Genomic DNA, 25234 nt, shown 5'->3' with positions numbered 1-25234 from the left:
TCACTTTTAAAGGTAAAATATGGATGCACGACCTATATTGTCAGTACATACGATATATTTTGCGCGAGTGCGCTGCATATCCGACAATTATGCACTTTCGGCGGCGAATTCTGAACTTTACAGTGGATATCGCTTGCTGCGCGATTGAGCTGCGCACAAAATATTGTGATGAACTCCTTTAAATATAGTAAAAAGTGTTTAAGTGGCTGTAAGGTGTATTTCACTTTTCCTTAATACTCGTACACAGGCTTTATTTTTTAAAAAAACGACAACGATCCTAAGAATTACAAGAAAGGAACGTGATCAGAACGGTCCCATGTGGTTTATAAATGCATGGCTGTAAGAGGCTACTAATGTGATTCCAGCGGGTATGAAAGTTTTTATTCCATATCTCATATCTTTATATTTTTTATTCCGATGTAAGTGAGGGGTGGAAACTTTAAGTCCTGTGGTACCTTGTACTGTGTTGGTGCGCCGTAAAACAAAAACCAGAAAAAGTCCTTCAAACGATACTAAGTAAAGACGTCTAAATGATTAAATGTAAAACCGAGTCTACTACGGTTTTTTTTTCTTTATCTGGATCTGTTTAAAGCTAGTGGTCAATCAACTTTGTTTTTATAAAAACGGGATAACCAGTCCCACAGAATATCGCCCAACGACAATTAAAATCACATGTGCAATATTACATGAGACATCGCAGTAATAGAAACCGATATCAAAAACGTGTAGAATTACGTAATATAGTGTGGTTCTTGTAGTGGACTAGTACATATTTAGGAGATGACAGTATTTGTCGAGTGGGTGCAGAGCGTTGGCAGAACCCGATTAATGTGCGGAGAATATCAAATCCTAACTAAAAAATAAAAGGTAAGGGAAGATTTTCCGGAAGCACAGAGCACCCCTAACGCAGCCATAGAGCCATGCATCGCCAAAAAGGCACGCAACAAAAAGGGTTGCTTCAAAAATCCAACAAGGACACTTTAATTATATGCAAAATGCAAAAATAGGTAAGGGGTGGATAAAAGGGCAGGGTGTTGGGGTGGGGGAGTGGAAAAAAGTAATAAGGTTGCCTGAGTTAATTATTTTGCATAAGGGATCAAAATATTTTATCTTATATTTTATTGTGTCAATTAAGTACTTTTAAAATATCTATACGGATCAGTAAAATACTTTTAAAATATTTATACGAAGTGTATGTGATTTTACCTTGCATCAAAATGGCTTTGCTTGTTGAAAATGATGCTTGACCCAAAAACACATTGGTCATAAAACACATTGCTAATATATCATAATTTAATTGAACAAAACTAAAAGCACAGGGGCAAAATAATGTATGTGTCATGTACTTTATTGATTTCAAAAGTTTTTTTTTTTATTTCTTAGCTACATCATTGGTAAATCGGTCATATGAGTATGAGCTCCTGAAAGTTATAGTAACTCTAAAAAAATACATAAATGTTGACTCAGAAACAAAGCATAATGTTTTGGAGACGTGTATACTCCAAGCGATACTTGTGAAAATATATTGATACTGAAATATGCATACTGCTATTGTTAACTGTCATTTAAACATTTTTTTTCTGATTTTCTTCTAATCCATAATGTTTTACAATTAAGTAGATAAAAACGCATATATTTCATAATTAAATTATTGGTATAAATTACATTAATGAAACCAGTCGTTGTATTTTATGATTTGAAAATGCAAAATTTGAGCGCACTGCGTGAGGACTTAACTAATTATACACCACTCGCTATAACTTGTTGTAATTGACAAAACGCTTCCAAAAGGTTGCCTCCAGAGACACGCCTACGACATGCTATCTGTAGATAGTAATGCACTAGGGATAGGTTTGAAACAGCTGTGACCATATCAGTTATTGGTTGCGCAAAAGAATAATGAAGTATTTCAACATACACCTCAAGGATTGGTATTTTCAATATAATAGACTTTAAGCAAAGTAAATTACTGCACGACAATATTAAATATGCCAACAACTTGAATCCGACATTTTCGGAAGTATACGGTGTAATTTCTCAGTTTTTAAACGGCATTGATCATAAATGTAAATCAGCGAATTTCGCCTTAAATATATGAAATCTTAGCTATCTTTTTAATTTGTATAAATTGCTTGATGTACAGCGTATATTGCCGTTTTCTGTATGTCTTGAAACTGGTGTGGAATATGAAGGACACATGTTTTCTCACAGCCTGTAAGAAGGCAGTGGGTTACTATGTCAGATAATTTGTTACTATCAATCATTAGCTGAAAGCTTGCCAACAGGTTAGCTGCCTGCTATTGATGCGTTATCCCTTCCAGAAGTTTTATGTATTGGAAATTCGTATAATTCTGAAAGCACTGATGTATCATTATTTACAACTAAAGAGTTATTATGCATGCCTGTTTTATTGTATGTTACCAATATGTACTCTAAACAATATGTTTGGAAAAAAAAAACTCGATAGATAGATGCCTGAAAAAATCAGCGTTCACATGCACTAAAGCAAGATAATTGCGTATCTTTTCGAGAAGAAAAGAAATGTAAGAAATAGTGAAAATCCGAATGATTATACTTCAGTTATTAAATACGATCAGAATAATATATGTTTAGTTTTCAAGTAAGTAGTGCTTAACCTTTAGCCTGCTGTCGGCAAGTGGGTCAGCCTTTGTGACCAGTGCAGACCAAGATCAGCCTGCACGGATCATGGTCTGCACTGTTCGCTATTCATCGGTTAATTTTCATTGAATACCCCTTCAAATAATAAATGGTATTGTCCAAATTGAATAATGTACCAGTCAATTATAGAAATTTAGCAGGGTAAAAAATACAAGTGCAATATCGATGACTAAAGACAAAGATTATTTATTTTTCTACCTTGTATAGTTTGTTACTTTGGTAGAATCATAGATACTGTTATCTGTGAAATACGCATTTAACATACCTTGGGGGTTTGGGGGAGCGGGAGAAGACACGCCTGCAGAATTTTACGGGGTTTTTTAATAAATGAAAGAGTGAAAAGATAATTCATTATTGTATAGGCAGTATAAATGAATAAAAGCATTGTCAGGAAAATATGTAGGAAAACCGGAACTTAAAATGAGAATTTTATTTTAGTGTTAATTTCTCGTTGTTTTGTTTGTTTATCTTACCTATTTATTTTTCATTATTTTCGTAAGGCTTATTTATTATGCTACAACAATTACATTCTAACTTTCCTTAACTTAAGTGAAGCTTTGTAAATGAGTGCCTTACTTATTGTTGACTGTGCGCTTTTTTATTTTTTAAGCAACTTATGAAAGTGTATATATGGACATTGCGAGTTCAAGTCTCCTGATAAATATGCACAAATAGTCATGATAAAAATAAGTTAAAAAGTAAAAGACCTGTATGGTCCATGGTTTTACAGCCATTGCCTAACATGTAAGAGTGTGACAGTTCTAATAAATTATAACCATAGCTCACAATTTTAACACAATTAATTTTAGATGTTAATAATCCTTTCTACTATGAATTAAAAATAACAAAAAATGGTTACAAAAATAACTTACGTTTCTGTGCGATTGTGTAAGCCTTTTTCACCTGCCCGTAAAAGTCATCCTCGGGAAGGTAGTCGTCGGGGTCGCTGTATGGCGCGTCCGATTGCATTTCATGTTGTTCTATTAATCTCTGTATGGAGGGGATTTGTGGAATCGTTCTCCCCGTCATGTTTGGCAAATTGTTACTAGAAAATCCAATTTTATCAAGAATTGTAGACTTAATCGTTGCTAATCGTAACTTTTTGTCAGATTCAAGCACTTTGCACTGTTTACAGGAATCCTCAGTTTCATTGTTACTTTCAAGCGATTCTGTGATTTCTTCGTCTTCTTTTGGTGTTGCTGGTGGTTCCATAGTTATGATTTCATAATCGTAGTCGTCATAAATGTCGTATTCAGCCATTTTACGTTCGTATTCCCCTACCGGATCTTCTAAAATGTTATAGCGTTTCTTCAAATACTCTAAATAGTCTTCCGGAATATCCTCTTTCGTTGCATAAGATTTTCTCTTGTAATATGTAGGTTTTTTTACAGTTTCTTTTGTTTCAACATTTCCTTTCGATTCTTCTGTCCCTTTTGTTTTTTCCTTTTCTTTTGTATTTAAACTCGCTTTTGTTTCTGTTCCTATTTTTTCTTTTGTTTCTATGTTTCCGTCAGTTTTTGTGTGTTTTTGTGTTTCTATGTCTTTTGTGTCTACGATACTGTTCGTTTCTAACGTTTTTTTCGCCGCAGCTGTTTCTTTTTTTGTATCTAGCTGTTTTGAATTTACCGTCACTTTCATATCACTTTTTAATTTTTCCATTGAGCCGATTGTTAAACATACATAAATGCAGATAGCTGATAAATGATATTTCATTTTTGATTTTTTTTTAGATAATTTGATTTAGCAAGTGTAAATGTAATTCCAATATAAAATCAGTTTTCTAAATCTATTTAATATTTTATTACATATCCAGTTCACTTTAATAGTTCAGCTATCTATCCGTTTTCCCGATCAGCTGTTCGATATAATACACTTGCGTTCCTAATGACAATAATGTATCGCAAATACACTGCAGGCTATCCTTACGTTTTATATAGGCAACGGTCATCACAGCAGCGGGGTATCAATTACCGACACGCGAGTAGCTCGACAGCTTTACAATATAAATAGTATACCCCTGGGCGGATCTTAAAACTTTACATATTGATATATATTTGTTCCGCGATGAAAAGCGTTTCTCACAGCATTCAAATATATATATTCGCTCGTTCGCTGTTATATGAAGTATTTTTTCAATGAAATATTTACATTCTTGCACTTACATCGCGTGCAGCATAGACTAATCGTAAAGAGATATCGGTTTCATGGATCTAACTTAAATGATTTATAATCTGATAACATTATACGATCTTGTAACTGTTTAAATATGACAAGGTGTAAAATAGGCATTATCAGTTAAACGTCTCTTTTTTTAAGTGACCCGTGCAATGAACTTGCCTCCTGTATTTCCTTTAATTGTATTCTAACTTTGTGATATCATTTTAGTGACCCTTTACTAGAGTTAACATGGCACCTAATAAAACTCTCCTGGTTCGTTTGATTTTAATTTTGAACACGTTCCTGTTTTCTAGACTGAACACATTTTGCTCTGGAAAGAAAAAAAAGAGAGATTATTAGGTTTTTGATATGTAAGTGATATTTAAGAATTTTGAGATGAATTTTGAAATATGATAATATTCTACCACAGCTGAGCTGGCTTATGTTACAGAAGAAACGCAAATTAGTTACAACAATGGTTTCAATTTTTAAGCATGTGAATAAATAGTCTAAAATTGTTTATGCGTAAAATAGTCAATGTAATATTTAAAAAAAAAAGGTTTACAGTATTAAAATAATATTTAACGTAATACTTCTAAATAAGGTCTCAAAATTTGCGTGCAATTGTAATGCAGAAAATAGGTCGTGAGGTATTTGTACGAATTTTCCTATGTAAGACCGTGACAAAGATGAAAAAAGAGAAGTTCAGCTTTCTAAAATGAATGTACTCGACGCACATGATTTTTAATATACATTAAAATGTGTATTCTTGTATATTATTATCTGTCTGCAGAAATCGTAGATTTTATGACAGCATTTTTAGTAGATATGCTTTCACGAACAAGTGCATTTACAGATCTTAATGACTTGGAAATTGCGTTTAATTACTGCGTGCAGAACGGTTGCGTTTGATGTAAGTAAACGCATGCACATCTCGAAGTTAATTAGGTTCGAAGTCTTATTCCCATTTTCTATTTAAACGAATATTTTTGTCAGAGATACAAACAGATTTATACGAGAAACCAAGATGTATGTATGACATGGACATGTAAAGTTCCTTTTAACATTTCTGCGTATAAGTTATTTACTTATTTTGTTGGGTTTAACGTCACACCGACACAATTTTAGGTCTTATGGCGACTTTCCAGCTTTGATGGTGGAGGAAGACCCCAGATGCCCCTCAGCGCATTATTTCATCACGAGCGGGAACCCGGGTAGAACCACGCATATAAGAGTTATAGCTATCTATAATTTTCAAGTAGTCACAATAGAACTAAATTTTCATATTTTAACTTGTTACAAAGTCAGTGTATTACTTTATAAAAGCTCAAGTATTTTAACAACTAAAACCATTTCGCTGTAACGCTGTCGCGTAAGAAACTACTTTTGACAATGACAGAATAAAGTAGCTATTATCGTATATTAATATTTTCATGATTCAAAAAGCCGTATACCTTTGTGCAACTGAAGTAATTTATATTAGTAAATATGTTTCGCTTTAGGTGCAATATTTGGTCAATCAAAAATGTAGTTCAAGTTTATGTAATTTATAATAAGTGGCATTCTTTAATTTATAGCTAATAATTTTAGAAAATATAAATGGTTCTTTTCCAAATACTTGACAGAGGAATTTGGACAAAACTCAATTTGAAAGATCAAAGTCACTAAATATAAAGCACGTCAGTAAAAAAAAGATATTCTTTATTATTTGACTATTTGCCCACAAGGAATGTATTTGACCCATATTTAAGGACAGAAGATAGTTATTATAAATTTTAAGATACACTGACAATACCCACTGTGCTGTAATTTGACGGCCTTGTTATTGATTGACAGGTGTCCGTTATGTAATTGACAGTTACACATGTTTTTGTATTCAAATAAAAACTAACGGTAAATTTAAAATCGGATGTAGGCATATCATGCAAGTTTAAACTTCCGTTTCCGTCATTTCCTTACACATTTTATAATCACCTAAAGTTGGCTGCTGTGTTCCAAGGCTAATAAATGATCGTGGTAGCGCTGATTTTCATAATATGAGTTACTGGCACCGGGCAAATTATTGTATGTTGAAGTTGAAATTATTTTCAGATTATACACGCATATTTTTGGCATCATGAGTTCATCTCACCGAGCAGGTTTTATAAGTGTGGATAACATTTAAAATTTATGACCCCTTTCCACTTAGAAATTGTTGGTGAAAGTTTTACTTGTAAGCAGGTTTCTCAAAAACCGTTATACCAAATGCTTTCAACCTATTCATAAGTTTTTGGAATCATTAAATTATCCTTTTCAGTCAGGTTTCATATCTCGGACTTACATTTAACAAAATTTTACCACTTTTAAACTGGGAAAAATCGCATGTTAAGCTTTGTGTGTAAGCTGTTTTAAAGCAAGAGTTGCTCCTTATAGCCGAGCGCGATGTAATTAAACATCTCTTGTTCTTATAGTAAACTATGATTAGCATTCTGGCAAAGTCGTCTGCTCGACAATAGTGGTTTAAAGGCGGAAGCTCACATTTAAGTATTTCTCCTTCAGATTTTGAAAGAAGATTTACCTGTATTTCTAAAATAAAAAAAAGTGGAAACGAAATAATCCAGTGAGAACTACACAGTGATCATAAAAAGAATGAATCACTCTTGTAGGTTATAAAATATATAGAAACGCTATCTACTGCGTTAGTCGCGCAGTTAAAGAGCGATGTTAAATAGAAGTAATTTAACTTAACTAAATACCCGATACTAAAATATCAATGCAAAGGCAAGTCCATTATTTTCACTGGGGACCATACGCCGCTCTTCCCGGTATGGCACTCCTTAGTATCATTGAAGTGTCCATGTACACCGCCGTATGAATAATCTTCGGATACCTCTGAATTGCTGGCCGCAAGTGGTTTTGCCTTTGCGGCCAGTACAGACTGACCATAGTCTGCACTGTTCGCTCTTTAGTCAGTTAATTTTCAGTGAACACCTCTAAAATAAGAAGTGGTACTGCCCAAATTTAATGATGGACCAGTCCATTTTAGAAATTTAGCAGGGTAAAGGAGGGGACGATCGATTATTCTTGTCTACCCAGCGGGGAAAGTATACATTTGTCCGAGCACGCGCCGGGGATAGATATTCCTGTCTTTCCCTAGGGAAAAACCCTGTCTAAAATAGCGTGCACTAAGGTGACGTCACATAGTACTGGCACCATTGTGACGTCATAAACTTTATAAATAATGTCAGGAAATACCCAAATCGTTTTGTCTCCACGATCTATTTTGAAAATGATAGGCAAGAAAAATGATCTAACATTTCTGTCTGTGTAAGACAGCTGTTTTCCCAACCCTCGGGACAGCATGCATAAAAAACCTCGCTAACGCTCGGTTTTCCATTCCACACTGTCCCTCGGATAGGGAAAACCCCGTCTTACACAGGCAGGCATGTAAGATTCTTATATTCTTGCCTACCTAGCGGGGAAAGAATACATTAATCTGAGCACGCGCCGGGGATAGATATTCCTGTCTTTCCCTAGGGAAAAGCCTTGTCTAAAATAGCGTGCACTAAGGTGACGTCACATAGTACTGGTACCATTGTGACGTCATAAACTTTATAAATAATGTCTTGAAATACCAAAAACCTATTTGTCTCCACGATCTATTTTGAACATGATAGGCAAGAAAAATGATCTAACATGTCTGCCTGTGTAAGACAGCTGTTTTCCCTACCCTCGGGACAGCATGGATAAAAAACCTCGCTTACGCTCGGTTTTCCATTCCACACTGTCCCTCGGGTAGGGAAAACCCCGTCTTACACAGGCAGGCATGTAAGATCCTTATATTCTTGCCTACCTAGCGGGGAAAGTATACATTAATCCGAGCACGCGCCGGGGATAGATATTCCTGTCTTTCCCTAGGGAAAAACCTTGTCTAAAATAGCGTGCACTAAGGTGACGTCACATAGTACCGGTATCATTATGACGTCATAAACTTTATAAATAATGTCAGGAAATACCAAAAGCTATTTGTCTCCGCGATCTATTTTGAACATGATAGGCAAGAAAAATGATCTTACATGTCTGCCTGTGTAAGACAGCTGTTTTCCCTACCCTCGGGACAGCATGGATAAAAAACCTCGCTAACGCTCGGATTTCCATTCCACACTGTCCCTCGGGTAGGGAAAACCCCATCTTACACAGGCAGGCATGTAAGATCCTTATAAAGAAACAAAGTGGGACACCGCCTTAGAACGGTTTGGCAGAACCATAGGGAGTTTTTATTCGCCAAAATCGCGAAAGGTTTGTCTCTTCTTTTTTTTAATTTATATTTAGAAAATATATAAAATTATACTTTTTTTGAAAGGTACGATAAACCTCTACCAAGATGAAACAACTGTTCATAGAATTTATTTTACTAGAAAAATAAATAGGTCACTAAAAAGGAGATTACATATATTGCCAGTCATCAGTCTTTCACCAATAGATAACAGGTAAGGGTAGATTTCTCGGAAACACAGAGCAACACAAACACAGCCTGAGAGCCACGCATAATGCACCTGTCAATATTTTGCCCGCCCGGGGGAGCGGCGGGCATACACGGGACTTTAGACAGAAGACCATTCCCGACAGGCGGGAATTTGACAAACATTTGATGTACCAACCAGGCTCTAGGGTGGGATTTAGACAAAAAAGGTTGTCCCTAGGGTGGGGATTTAGACAACAAAATTTTTGAAATGTCAAATTCCCCCGGGTCGGTCGCCGCCCCCCTGGGCGGGCAAAATATTGGCAGGTGCATAAAAGGGGATGCTAAGTACCTTAATCACAGTTACCCTTCAACGTAAACCACAGCAGCACAGACACTCATGTACAAAAGACAAACACACACACATAACTAACTTACATAGATAAACAGACAAGTAAGATATAACAACACTTTAGGGCACCGCCCAAGACACACAGACGCACAAGCACACAAACGCACACACATAAGCAGGAAAAAAACAACGAAAATAACAGTAGTATCCTCATACACTCAAAACTTTTCACCATATTATATACATTTTTCCGGCTTGGAAAAATTGTCACAGGTTTCTGATATTTGTCTTCAAATTTATTTTATGACCTTGTATGGTTAAGGAGGGGGTATTACACTTTGTCATTGCACATGTAAAGGCATAAAGTTAGTTTGAAGATGGATAGCAAAAATCTGCGACGGTTCCCTCAAGCTGGAAATAGCGTATAAAATGCCGTGAAATATTTACGTTTATTATATACCTATATAAATTCTGTAAATATCGGGCTTGTATTTCACAATTAAATATGAACAGACAGACAAAAATTCCGTATTGTACCTTTTAAATTCCGTATTGTACCTTACGTATTGTATGCTGCCGGACTATTTTCATAAACATGCATGATAAATATACATTTCTATAAATAGCGCACATTAAAACTTCACTATGTTCCATTTAATATCGATAAACATTGAAGACTTCGTTCGAGAACAAAACAAGAATCAAAATGGTAAAGGTATATAATAAAAGGGTCATTATAACAGTAGCTAGATCTGGGACTTTGTATTAGGCTCTCGTGGATTTTGCAAGGTCGGATCACACACGGCGCTTGCGCGCCTCGTGAGATCCGATCTGGCAAAATCCACTCGAGCCGAATACTGCATCCCAGATCAAGCTACTGTTATAATAACCCTATTGTATGGAGTTGCACTTGTTGTAAGCCATGGTACAAATGTGGTTTGTAAGATATTTTGTTCCCTTCAGTGGCCTGTGTCTTTTTTGGTTTAAACAATATTTATTCAACATAAATGCAGTTATTACAATGTTTCATATATCAACATAGAGGATTGAGTAGGAAGCTAATAGCTTGTTTCTCTCCAAATACATAATATAATTTCAACGGTAACAAAATAAATCATCTATCTTACACGTTCTGCTTGCAGTTTCTTTGTTTATCAATATGGTAGGAGACAGAAATTTGTCAAACTGTAGTATAAAATGGAATACATTTTCGGATATAAAATTTGAACTGTTTATATGAACTTACATCTGAACTTAAACAACTTTGTTGTATATTAATATCAGGAAAGGAGGAATTGAGATTAACAGGTCAGGAACATGGAGTTTTTGAGGACTTTCTTAAGGCTGTGTAGTAGGGCTATAATTGTGAATAGTATTTAAACTACGTATCAAATCTCTTTGTTTTTTTGCCCCCGGCATCTACTGATGCGAGAGGCATATAGTGATCGTCCTGTCCGTCCGTCCGTCCGTCCGTCCGTACGAGGTTAACCAGATGGGACCGTTTCGTCTAGCATCAATGCCCCTTACTAGAATGACTTGATACTAATGCAGATGTAACCTGTGACCATTCCTCATCTTCAAACATCACCTGACCTCAGTTTGACCTTGACCTTGACCTCATTTTGGACTTAGGTTGCTTTATATGGGCCATCTCTTGGTTAACCAAATGGGACCGTTTCGTCTAGCATCAATACCGCTTACAAGAATGAATTGTTACTAATACAGATGTAACCTGTGACCATTCCTCATCTTCAAACATCACCTGACCTCAGTTTGACCTTGACCTTGACCTCATTTTGGACTTAGGTTGCTTTATATGGGTCATCTCTTGGTTAACCAAATGGGACCGTTTCGTCTAGCATTAATACCGCTTACAAGAATGAATTGATACTAATACAGATGTAACCTGTGACCATTCCTCATTTTCAAACATCACCTGACCTCAGTTTGACCTTGACCTCGTTTTTGACTTAGGTTGCTTTGTATCGACAAGGATGCCACCCGGGGGCATCAAGCGTTTATTGAACGCAGCTCCTTGCTTCTTGTTTGTATATATTTATGTACATATAGAAATATTGATTCATTTAGTGTGCTTGAAATTGAGAGATCACTATATAACAATGTATTTAGTGTAACAGTGGTTATTGGCCTAATAATGTTTAGGAGATCTGTGCGTTCCCTTTGGTATAAGGGACACCTGAAAAAGAAATATGTGTTTTCTACCTCCCCACACTCACACAATAGACAGTTTACATTTTTCATTTGAAAATAGATGTTCATGCAGAGAGCTGCAGTGAGTCCGAAGTCTCCAATGAAGAATCTGGTATATTCGTTAACCTGCATAATAATGACATGGGACTTTCTGTACGTCTGAATAAAGTTGTCTTTTGAATATGCTTAACGTGGGAGAATTCCTGTGATCTAATGGTAGCTGGCTGCAGACAGTGACAGTTAATGGCAGAAAGGAGTTAGCAAAAAGTTGGGTACGACAATACAGGTTTCTATAATCGCCGGCATTTCTAAGAGAGTATACAGATGTTTGCGCAACAGTTTCAGGTAACAAGGACGAAAGATACTGTGGAGTTAAATGATTTTTCATTTTATAGAAAAGAGTGAGTTTGTGTTTCTGTCTTCTGACTTTGAGGGGTTGAAAACCAGTTTCTTTATAAAGATTATCAAAGGAAACGAGTTTGGTGGCTCCAGTGATGATTCTGCATGCTTCCAGTTGGATTTTCTCAGTTCAAATTTATCATACTGGGTAATGTTATCCCATACGACATCAGAATACTCTAGGAGAGGCCGTATAAAAGACAGATAGATAGTTTCAAGAGACATGCGATTAAGAGTAAATTTTAAAGTTCTCATATTTATACGTTTCATGCTTTTACTTTAATGCTGTCAATATGTTCGTGCCAGTTTCCGTCGTTTGAAATATAACTCCAAGATGCTTGTGAGACGTCACCGCATTGATTTGAACACCATTTATGTACAAAGAAGGATGTAAGGGTTTGTTAGTTTTACGAGAAATGAGAAGAGATTCTGTGTTTTTGTTGTGTCTTCTTTGGTCATTAACTCGAGGGTCAGTTTCTTAAAGCTTAACGCATCGCCTTTAAACAGTTTATAATACTGAAACCCACTGTCTTAATCCCTACTTTGTGCCAAAGTCATGCGAGTAATATTCAAAAGCAGTATCCCCTTCCTTACATACGCAATGATTACATACGCTATGGTTACATACGCAATGATTACATACGCAATGGTTACATACGCAATGGTTACATACGCAATGGTTACATACGCAATGATTACCTACGCAATGGTTACATACGCAATGATTACATATGCGCAATGATTACATATGCGCAATGATTACATACGCAATGGTTACATACGCAATGGTTACATACGCAATGATTACATACGCAATGGTTACATACGCAATGGTAACATACGCAATGGTAACATACGCAATGGTTACATACGCAATGGTTACATACGCAATGGTAACTTACATACGCTATGGTTACATACGCAATGGTTACATACGCAATGGTTACATACGCAATGGTAACATACGCAATGGTTACATACGCAATGGTTACATAGGCTATGGTTACATACGCAATGGTAACATACGCAATGGTAACATACGCAATGGTTACATACGCAATGGTAACATACGCAATGGTTACATACGCAATGGTTACATACGCAATGGTAACATACGCAATGGTTACATACGCAATGGTTACATAGGCAATGGTTACATACGCAATGGTTACATACGCAATGGTTACATACGCAATGCGTATGTAATGGTTACATACGCAATGGTAACATACGCAATGGTTACATAGGCAATGGTTACATAGGCAATGGTTACATACGCAATGGTTACATACGCAATGGTAACATACACAATGGTTACATAGGCAATGGTAACATACGCAATGGTTACATAGGCAATGGTTACATACGCAATGGTTACATACGCAATGGTTACATAGGCAATGGTTACATACGCAATGGTTACATACGCAATGGTTACATACGCAATGGTAACATACGCTATGGTTACATACGCAATGGTTACATACACAATGGTTACATAGGCTATGGTTACATACGCAATGGTAACATACGCTATGGTTACATACGCAATGGTTACATACGCAATGGTTACATAGGCTATGGTTACATACGCAATGGTAACATACGCTATGGTTACATACGCAATGGTTACATACGCTATGGTTACATACGCAATGGTAACATACGCTATGGTTACATACGCAATGGTTACATACGCAATGGTTACATACGCTATGGTTACATACGCAATGGTAACATACGCAATGGTTACATACGCTATGGTTACATAGGCAATGGTTACATACGCTATGGTTACATACGCAATGGTTACATACGCAATGGTAACATACGCAATGGTTACATACGCAATGGTAACATACGCAATGGTTACATACGCAATGGTAACATACGCAATGGTTACATACGCTATGGTTACATACGCAATGGTTACATACGCAATGGTTACATAGGCAATGGTTACATACGCAATGGTTACATACGCAATGGTTACATACGCTATGGTTACATACGCAATGGTTACATAGGCAATGGTTACATACGCAATGGTTACATAGGCAATGGTTACATACGCTATGGTTACATAGGCAATGGTTACATATGCAATGGTTACATACGCAATGGTTACATACGCTATGGTTATATACGCAATGGTTACATACGCAATGGTTACATAGGCAATGGTAACAAAAGGCACGATATATAAAACAAGCAATAAGTATTATTATGAACAACATATATGCTCATATACTTATTGCATTGGCAAAAGAATGGTACTATTAAGGACCAGATAAAAGATGTCAGGGGACACATATCAAAGCAGTTGAGATCCAGGTGGCTTAAGGAACTGCCTATTTCGGAGTCTTCCCCTTCGAATACGAAGTGTGTCTCAAAATAAACTCGATTAAAAAACTTTTTTATAATCAACATATACAAGAGGACCTCATTGGAAATAAGTCTTAGACTTTTATGGGCTATCCTGCATATATACATCTTTCTCAGTACACCTTTTTCCAAGTCTGACTAAAATGGGCTATGTTTTATGTAGGCATAGGTATCTGTAAGCTAACTATGATTCATAAAATGGTTATTACAGACACTAATAAGTTACGTGCTAGTAAATGTGCTTAAATATTTTTGTGATATATTTTTGTTGTGATATCTTATGTGATATGTTTGAAATGTTGTAATAAAATATGATGTATATATGCAAATAAATCTATCTATCTATCTGTTTACAAAACTGACATGACCCAGATTCTAAGTTTGTAAACAACATCCTCAAAAGTTAGTTTCGATGTAACTTTTTTTTGTGTTTAACGTCATACCGACACAATTACAGGTCGCATGGCGACTTTCCAGCTTTAATGGTGGAAGAAGACCCCATGTGCCCCTCCGTGCATTATTTCAGCATAGACGGGCGCATTGGTAGAACCACCGACCATCCGTAAGCCAGCAGTATGACTTCGTCACATGAGAAATGTGTGTATGCGCGAGACACTGCGAATAATTAGAAAATGAAAACGCTGTAAGGTTTTCCTACATTTTGCATGACTTTGAACTGACAAAGCACCAGTGCCGGTACAAATTTCAAAAGATCTAAACTAATATGAGTAATATTACGTCACATAGTACTGGTACCCGTCATCAGGAGATATTTAATTAAATAAAGCCTTTATAACACCTATCAGTCCATATCTAGAATACTGTTCAGTTATTTGGCACCTCTGGCCAAAGTCTTTAACTAGTAAATCGAGGGATAAGAGCGAAACTGGTCTATCTGTATATAGAATTCTAACACGACTAGCAAATAACCTACACACATGTAAAGCAAAATCTATCTTGGTTATTCTGCAATAAACCACTCGCGTGCAATGACGTCATCCGATCCAGGTGCGTAGCACGGTCGTAAAAGGTAGTTACTATTTTTGCTAACACTGTTGATACTAGTATGTCGTGTTAGAATCGAAATAATAAGTTCCCAGGTGTGATTTATCGTAGAATAACCCCGAGTTTTTCGTTCTTATGCAAAACAATATATCACTCAGGCCTACGGCCTTCGTGATATATTCTTACGCATAAGAACTCAAAACTCGGGTCATTCTACGATAAACCACGTTTGGGAACTTATTATTTCTTAAATAGAAGCAGAGAGACCAGTTTCGCTCTAAGCCCTCGAAATAATCGTCAGCTTAATGGCATGTCTTAATAATCATAACTGCACATTCATGTAGTGTTCACCAAATAAAAGATACACAAACCCAAGAAAAACATTCCCAGTCCCTATTTACACACCATCACCATTATTACTCAAATGCCCTTTGCCCGCGATGGAATAAATACGCTCCCAATGCATATTATTCAGTCTAGTCCCGGTCCTACTGTTAAAGTTTCCTGGCTACTGTACCCTTAACATCTAAATATCTATTCTATTTTACGACTTACAATTCACCCAGCACAATTTAAATTACATTCTAACACGACCCGATTTGTTTTCCTATTAATTCTAACACGACCCGATTTTTTTCCTATTAAACAAAGATGGCTGAAAACTGTGTGTTATCTTACAACAATTCACTGTTCTGACGTCATAATTATTACGTCATAACGTCAAACTGCAATGATTTTATTCAACGACAAATCACTGGATGAGATATATTATTTCTTAAACAAAGAAGTCTGAAAACTGTGTGTTATTATTCAACAATTCATTTCTGACGTCACAATTATGATGTCATGGCGTTAGACGGTATATAGCGGCGCGCTGGAAAAGAAATCAACAGAAATCAGGCAAAAATTTGATGGGTACCGGCAAGGACGTACATAATAATCCTTGTTAACGTGTTAGAATCAAAATAATATACCTCAAACAATGATTTGTGCGTGAATAAAATCATTGTTTGTCGTTTAGATGCGTATTATTATATCACTCGGGCTGCGCCCTCGTGATATAATTCCTTCGCATCTAAACTCCAAACAATGATTTTATTCATCGACAAATCACTGTTCGGGATATATTATTTCTTAATTCTAACACGACCGGATTTGTTTTCCTATTAAACAAAGACGGCTGAAAACTGCGTGTTATTATTCAACAATTCATTTTTCTGACGTCACAATTATTACGTCATAGCGTTAGACGGCAAATCAGTTTGGGATATATTATTTCTTAATCAAACTTGCGTCTTCGAATTACAGTCATAAAATATATACGTAGATGCATATACTGATCTATGGTGTTTGTAGACGCCGGCGCCTGTTTTTACATCAGATTGCAAGTGCTTTCAAATCTTCCAGGGAGCACTTTTAAAAAATTCGCACTTACCAACATATTATTTATTAGCACCAATTACATGTTCACTAAACCTTTTATAGTTAATACAGTGTGAGTTTTACTTTGAAACGGGTGTTTACAGCATCCCAATTAAAAGGTTAGCTAAATAAGTAAACATCACTTTCAAATAGTTCTAATTTGTACATAAATTCTATAGGCTGTTGCTTATTTCAGCTAAAATATTATATGACCTTCAGTTGGGATTAAATTTATTCTACCTAAATTAATATTGGTAAAATTCTATAACTTTCCGTAAAAGCAAATGTGCTTTTTTATCAGAATTTACGATATATTTCAGATTGTTTCCCATGGATTCTTTGTTTAATCCCTCCATTTTCAGTCATCTGATTTGAGTTTGTTTTGCTAATTGATATTGGTTTTGATATTATACGTTTTCTGCTTTTGTTGCGTTTTGTTTTTCATTCTTATTATCTTAACCTTTAGCCAGCTGGCGGCAAATGGTTTTGCCTTTGAGGCCATCATGTGCAGGCTGATCTTTGTCTGCACTGTTCGTTATTCAGTCAGTGTCTTTTTGGTAAGCACCCCTTTTAACAGTTAATGGTACTGTCCAAATTGAAAGATGAACAAGTTAATTATAGAAATTTAGCAGGGTAAGGGTTAAAAACTGATATCTTTTTAATGTTTACTCTTAGGTTTTCTTAAGCGATCCTAAATCGGAATAAGTAGATTTTTTTATGGATACAAAATATATATAAAAATAATTCGAAATTATAGTAAAATGCATATTTTTGAAAATTGATGTTTTTGTACATTGTATTAGTTCAATTTAATGAAAAATAAGTCATGAAATTTACAGAAAAATTATAAAGGATTTTTGGGGGAAAAATACTAAAATCGTATGAATTTCTTAAACTTTCTAACACCTCATTTTTTTTATAAATGTTAGTTCTTGTTTTACGGGCTGGGCATGAAAGAAAATATAAATATTATAGAACAAATAATTTATTTAAAGAGTAAAATACACGTATGTGTTTTCCGTAGTTACCAGAATATAACTTAAATAAAAATTCAAATAATTATTTTCCATTGTTACCGGAATATAACTTATATACTATATTAAAAAAAAATGTATGAATATATTTTATGGTTGATACCTATGTCTTTTTATATAGACAGAGCTATAATATGTCCATTCGTTTACATTAGCATTTAAATTTCACACTGTTAATTGCCAGTGTTGCTGGTTGTTCATAAATGTCTGTCGTTAGTATGTACCGAAACAAAAGTCACTTATATCAAAATACTATCTTATCTTATCTTGTCTTAAATATAATTTGCTGTACGCTTAATCAATAACTTTAACCTTTACCCTGCTAAATTTCTTGAATGGACTGGCCCATCATTCAATTTGGGCAGTCCCACTAATTATTCAAAGGGGTGTTCACTGAAAATTTACTGACTGAATAGCGAATAGTGCAGATCATGATCAGCCTGCACAGATATGCAGGCTGATCTTGGTCTGCACTTGTCGCAAAGGCAAAACCACTTGCCGCCAGCAGGCTAAATGTTAATAAATATGAAAACTTTGTCAAGCCCGTTGGAAAAGTTTCAGTCTGCTTGAGAGTGAAAGCAAACAATTGATTTCTACATTTTAATGGATTTATTTTCAAGCTTCAAATAACTTTGATTTTGTAATACAATTTCATACTGATTTATATTGTATAATTTTAAAATATCTCCTCAAAAAGTTACTACATTAACAAACTTTTCAATCTTTTTCCCTGCCATACATATATGATTTGACATTTTACTTTGAGTTTTCTTTATTTCCTGTCATTAAGTATTTTTTAAATACATATTATTTCTTATTAGTGGTCGGTCACATCTAAGCAACATGACATTTTTCAGTTTTGGTAACTTCTGTCAAAGATTTTTTTAAGAAAGAAAAAGACCCTTATATAGTTTAATCCCTAATAAAAATGTATCATTTATTATTTTTAAATGAAATGTTATAATTACCCCCCTTTAAATGAAAGTATTTAAAAGGTAGACTATTTATTTTAAAATGAGAAATGATGATTTAAATTACTTGTATGATTGAAACGATTTGTATTTAAACATATTACACTGTACTGTTTTTGTCAATGAACTATTTAGTACGAATTCATAAATTTGATCGCCAAGATCAGGTATATTTGCTATTATTTTTATCATAGATGTATGTATATTTTCATTCTCACTGTACGTATATATGTAAAAAGTGTATTACTGCATGCTGTATATAACTATGATGACAAGGAACTTCTTATGTTAAGTCATATCATTATGAACAAAGTTCTGTTCTGTTCTGTTTATTTTGATTTCTATATAATTTCAAATTTTACATTCGTTCCTGATATATTTCAATAAACTTAACCTAAAGTAAAGTTTTAAAACTGCGTGTAGCGCTATTCTCAATATTATGTTGACTGCGCAAACAAAATAAGCAGATTTAGTTAATAATGACAATACAAACTTACATTTCTCAAAAATAACAACTAAATATACAAGTGTCAATGCAAATCTTTGAAAAATATACCACATCATTCCTCAAGCAATATATGTTTATGAAGTTTAAATTTATACTTAAACTAAAATAGCTCTATCTTAAAAATACCTCCATTGAAAATCTAACCAGTGAATGGATCTAAATGTAAATGATCATTTGTTAAAACTTCGAACAAATCCATTTCTTGACCAGAAGCTAAAGCTGATTAACAACCTTTACATAAATATTACTTTGAAGCCATGTAAAAGGTATCATATGATACAAACTGAAAAATTAGAAATGGGCAGGGTATCATTTTTAACTCTTTTCGTGTGTATTTATTTTTTGAAATATCCGAATTCATACTAAATATTGATATTTTGTATCAATCATTTAGGCCTAAAAAAATTCTTTGTTTCCGGTAACATGCTCAGAAAAATTAGGGTAGGTAGGTCGGAACATTTTTTTTTTTTTTTTGATTTTTTTTTTTTATTAAGGGAGACTTTTCGGAAACTATTTTTGTGTCAAAAAATCAGTACAAATAAGGAGATTATGCCTTTAGAGCATCAGTAAGTTGTTTTCTAACATCACTGGCCATGTTTTAAGCATAAAAAGTGCAGTTTTGGTTCTGCAACTTTTTGTTAAAAAGTTGAAAAAAAAATTCTCCAAGGCCATAAAAACATTTAGGGTCGGGCCTAAAATTTAGGGTAGGTCGGGATACCGGAAACAAACAATTTTTTTACGCCTTATGTTAGTTTTCAAACAATGTTTCTTAAAGGGAAGCCGCACAAATTTTATCAATACTTGCAGAATTCTCTTTATAACTATCAAAGACATTAAATTAATATGTTAAATACAAACCACTCATGTCAAATGAAATTTAAAGAAGTCAGCTGTGTAACTACTTGTTTAATATAATAACTACGAAATCTAAATAGAAATTAAATTTTCTTTATTTGCAACTGAATTGAGAGGGCTATTTGCTTTCTCGGTTAAATAAAATATACATACATTTTCTTATTAAAGCATATTAAATCCATTCCTTGTATCCCGTCATTCATTGCGTACAAAATGAATGTATGAATACCTGTTTTGCTATGTTTCACCGGTGTCAGTGCTTGATATGATAGGAGTATATATTACAATGAAGCATATCACATTAATTCATTTTTTATGAAATGGGTTATTACATAGGCATGTCACATACATATTACAGATATTAACATTATGCCACTTTAATATGACATTATTAATTAGGACAGTCATAAATACATATCAAGACCTTTGCCTATGTTTGCATGCAAGTTAAATTGGCTTTTAATATGTAAATACGTCATAAGTAACTTTAATTAATTAATTTCTTCACGTAACATCAGTGAATGTATACATAAACAGACATTGATAAAAGTAAGACAGACTCTATCGGCCGTATTGTTTAAATCTCAAATTCTGGTTGTCGTTTAACCTTATATTTATTAGTTGTATTTAAAGGTCCATTACTAAGGGAAAGTGAGTTGGCAATTGTTTTCATAGCCAGTGCATAGACTTCTGCAAGACACGAAATAATGAAGATTGGCAGGTCAAAGTTTACAGAAGGTCTTTGGAACTCAAAGAAATGTATGTGCATTATGTTGAAATTTCAATGAATCGACAGAATGACCCCCAGGTCTTTTTAACTTTCTTCATACTTCATAGAATAATAATTGTACACATACTGCGATTTATTTCGAATTTCTACATACCAACTTTCATTTTCCAATAAAATGAAATAGTTTCTGTGCTTTTTAAAAGAAATTAAAATGTTCACTTTCCTTAGTATTGGACCTTTAAATTATTTTCAGTAAGAAAACATCTTTCAGTCATTTTTCCTTTAAAAAAAAACAAGGCATTTGCATGGTTTACCGTCGGAAAGTGCGTAGGAATTGCATTAGTTTGAATAGTAAAATACCTTTTAAGGAAGAACCGTGTTAAATTTGGGAAATAGATTTTAGTTTTGCGTGCTTTGTTGGCAAATAAAACACGGTTTTCAGTTCAGATGAGTAGTAATCTAATCACGAAGGCCATTTCCATTCTAACACGTTCGAATTACACCAGGAAGGGATACTAATCTGGAATAAAATGCGGTTTTAAATACGAGAGAGTACACCGGAATAGCCAAAAGTAGGTCATTTTGCGAAACGTGTTCTTATTGACAAGACAATACACGGTAAAATCTTTCTTTGTTTATATAAAAGAAAATATTAAAAGTGTTATAATAGACGATTCTTCACAAGACGACCTTGTTTATTTTATTTGATATATTCGGTAAAATAAGCTGAACTTCATTTTTTTCAGTGCATTAATGAGCAGAACATCATTCGGCAACCTGCATGACGTCATACTTGACGTCAAAATGTTCTCTCAGCCTTCGCGTGTCAATTATTGTTTATTGCAATGTTTATCGTTGTGTTTACCTTCTTAAAATCAGATCATATTAGAACTGTGCAATTAACAATGGTACGGATGTCTACGTGTTTACTAAGTATAGATCTGCTTCAGTAAAGCTTTAGAAGTAAACTTTAAACATCTTCATTCACTATAGGAAGAAAATACCGTTTATTACAACATTGATGCTACAATATCAAGGATGACCCTTTCCGCGATCTGACGTCGTTCACAGAAAATACTAACAGAGTGTCGTCGCTAAATAATCGTTGAAAATCGGCAATCAAAATACCAAAAAAAAGAACGTTTAGTGACAGCTAAAACCCCTTTCTCCAACGTTAAAGATCAAAACTGAATCGACACCACAATGCGATTTATTTTTGGATTTAAGGATATTTTAAATTAAAAATCAGGAACTGTATTTTCATTGGAAGGCGAAATGAAATTTAACATCGTTGGATCTTTTGGCTGTTCTATCTATTGTAAAAATAGTTATTATATGAGTTAAAGTTATGTCACGTGATTTGAGTTGTTAAGTGTATACTCGATTACCCGGTGTATTTTGTGAGATCACAACATTATGTTCTGTTATGTTCAGATAAAAGTAATTTAAAACAATATACAGATACAGTGTTAAATGTACAACATCCAAATGATAGAGAAATTCTCATCATTTCCTTTAAGAAATGGCTTTACATTGCGTAAAATCTTAAGAAAAAAATGTACAAAAAGGGACAAACATAAAATAAATTATTGAACTTAAGTAAATATGATAAAACATTAACCATTTCAATACAAATCAGAAGAAATATTCTGAAATCATTTGTAGTACTGTTTATGATTATACGACAGTGTGTACTTTATACTTTGTCAAAAAGGCGATATCTGATATACTGATATCTCCATGTCTCTATATGTTAGCAAATTTCTTTTCTGTTCACAGTTCTGTTTCATCTTTTTTGCTGGTCAGATATTGCCACCTTTTATGGATGTGTTAAATTATTGTGTATAATATTACCGAGTGTGTATATCTGTGTAGTGTAGTGTGTGCATATTTTAGTAGTGTTCAACACGCCTCTACTTTGCCTATTCTTTATATATCACTGTATACATATTTTTCATTTATCCTATCTTAAAATGATGACTATGCATATTTATATATACTGCTAAATCAGCTGTTAACTGTACTACCAATGACCGTTATGAATTTAGACAACTATTTAGGGCAGTTTGACCTGAATACTTACGTGACGGTATAAATCACTTACTTAACTATAATGGTCAGTAGTTATGTCTCGTTTACATAAATTATGTGGATGGACAATTAGATTTATCCAATAGGATTTTAAGGTGATTAATAGAGTTAGACGAAGGAATGCTGGTCATGCCAAAATCTAAAGTATGTTTTTGGTATGAGTACATATCAATGTCTCATGGCATGTATGAGGACACTGTCTTGTGATATGTAAAACTGTAATGTCTGTCGGAAAAGATAATAAACTTGTTAAGAATTTTGAATTTAGTAAAGCATTATACATCCTTTAGGGATTATATTGCCTGGTTATGTCGGTCATGGTGTTGATTTAATTATTTTATTAGTGGCTCTTCTGGGTAACCTTTTGTGTTGTGTTCAAATTCGTCTAGTCACGTAATATTTCAGTATATTTGAATTAAGTGGTACTTATCTAAATGCTTTCTTCATTAAAGGCCATAAAACTTGTTTCATTTCTATGAACAATGCTCGTTTCATTACCAGTATTTACCTATTCTAAATGATCTTTTCAGCGAATGAAATTTCTGCTTTGTCAGCTGTGACAAATCTCGCAAATTTGAACTGGCAGTTCATAGCAACATCATTTCACAATAAATAGTGCTGGAACGCCCGCCCCTTGCCCAGAACATACCAGTGACATGAAAAATGGTACCAGAAGCTTCCGCGCTTGGCACTCAGCATAATGTTGATAGTTCTAGGACTTGCCAGCCAGGTGTCATGTATAACGTGACCGGGTTTGATATCATGTCACGTGTCTCCAGCGTGGTGTTCGAGTGAGGCAGCAATATAAAGTTTGACATTGTGCTCGCTGCTACAAGTAGATACCGTCATTTATACGAGGCGCTAAAGCCGAACACAGACAGATTCACTTCACAATACGGACCTTGCGATCGCCACTAACCAACACAGCTGTTTAAATAAATGTTGTACTTGTTCTTGCTTTTAAAATGTTGTTCCATACCGGGACTTTGTATTGTTATCTTTTCTTGTCTTTTTTGTGATCGTTGAGTCCACTCAATTGGCCGTACGCCAGGTTATCTACCGCTTCGCCTACAGGTCACGTGGTACCGCAAAAAGCTTAACATCCGGCATTTAGGTCGATAATGGCCGCTGCTGCAACATTACGCGATATTCCTGAAGAGACTGGCGAGAAATTTCTGCCGTATAATGTATCTTTAAGACAAAGACGGAATGTGAGAAAGTTCTGTAAGAAGTCTTACATAAATACTGTCAGGATTTTCCGACTGCCTGGAGGTCAGTTTGCATATTTCTTTATCAGACTCAGTTAAATGTTTTGCTTGGTTAAGTTCTATGCTTCAAAGGATCTTGTTGTAACCTAAGTCTCCCCGTATTCCGTGTTGCCTTTGGGGAGATGCAGTCCAGTGATAATTATGGAGAATTATAGTCACTAACATAAAGGAATGTTCCGTTTATGGGAAGTTGAACAAATCACAAAATAGCACCGCTAACGTTGTTTGAGTAGTGTTTTGTAGCATTTTTTTATTTTTTGTTTGTTTATTTATTGGGTTCAAAGTCACGCCGACACGAACGAAATTTGGTCATAGAATTTGTGTTACATAGAATGTACAATGATTTCTTTTAAAATTTGAATTAAAGTAACGTATTTTTAAACAAAACTCTGCTAGCTAGGTTGTAGGAACATAATGTTTCAACAGCATATGTTGTATTTTTAAAAAAGAAATTATTACCTTGGCAATATCAGGAGTTATATTTAAAACAGTAGTAACGATTTATTGGTCGCTATAAATAGATCGATTTGACATCACCGCTGCGCTTGCATGTATTTTCTTGCATACCAGACGGGGATTTCCGGTATTTTTACCGGTGCTGGAAAATCCATAAGATGACTCTCGTGCTGTAAATGATGTATTACGAACTACGTGTATGTAGAAGATTTATGTAGTAATTGATATTTTATTTTATAAAACGGAATAAAAATCCAATACTTTAACAGT

The 25234-nt window shown here is 34.5% G+C and overlaps 2 protein-coding genes across 2 annotated transcripts in view; one reads left to right on the top strand and one right to left on the bottom strand.

Annotated features, from left to right (window-relative positions):
- Nucleotides 1-20711, bottom strand: part of LOC123532379 (growth/differentiation factor 8-like) — a 34096-nt gene extending 13385 nt beyond the window's left edge. Inside the window, exons 1-2 of the mRNA XM_045313802.2 lie at nucleotides 20573-20711; nucleotides 3552-5167 (exon numbers count right to left, since the gene is read on the bottom strand). Coding sequence (XP_045169737.2) covers nucleotides 3552-4392 — 841 coding nt within the window. The 5' untranslated portion in view covers nucleotides 4393-5167; nucleotides 20573-20711. The remainder of the gene's footprint in view (nucleotides 1-3551; nucleotides 5168-20572) is intronic.
- LOC128546836 (uncharacterized PPE family protein PPE62-like) lies at nucleotides 13010-14870 on the top strand. The gene is made up of 3 exons (XM_053518225.1): nucleotides 13010-13346; nucleotides 13487-14422; nucleotides 14836-14870. Exons 1-3 carry the CDS (start codon nucleotides 13010-13012, stop codon nucleotides 14868-14870), a joined length of 1308 nt encoding a protein of 435 aa, XP_053374200.1.
- Nucleotides 20712-25234: the final 4523 nt, after the last annotated feature.

Source organism: Mercenaria mercenaria, chromosome 11 (assembly GCF_021730395.1).
Source record: "Mercenaria mercenaria strain notata chromosome 11, MADL_Memer_1, whole genome shotgun sequence".
NCBI classification, from domain to species: domain Eukaryota; kingdom Metazoa; phylum Mollusca; class Bivalvia; order Venerida; family Veneridae; genus Mercenaria; species Mercenaria mercenaria.
The sequence above is the reverse complement of the archived record's forward strand: the minus strand, read 5'-3'. Positions and strand labels throughout refer to the sequence as shown.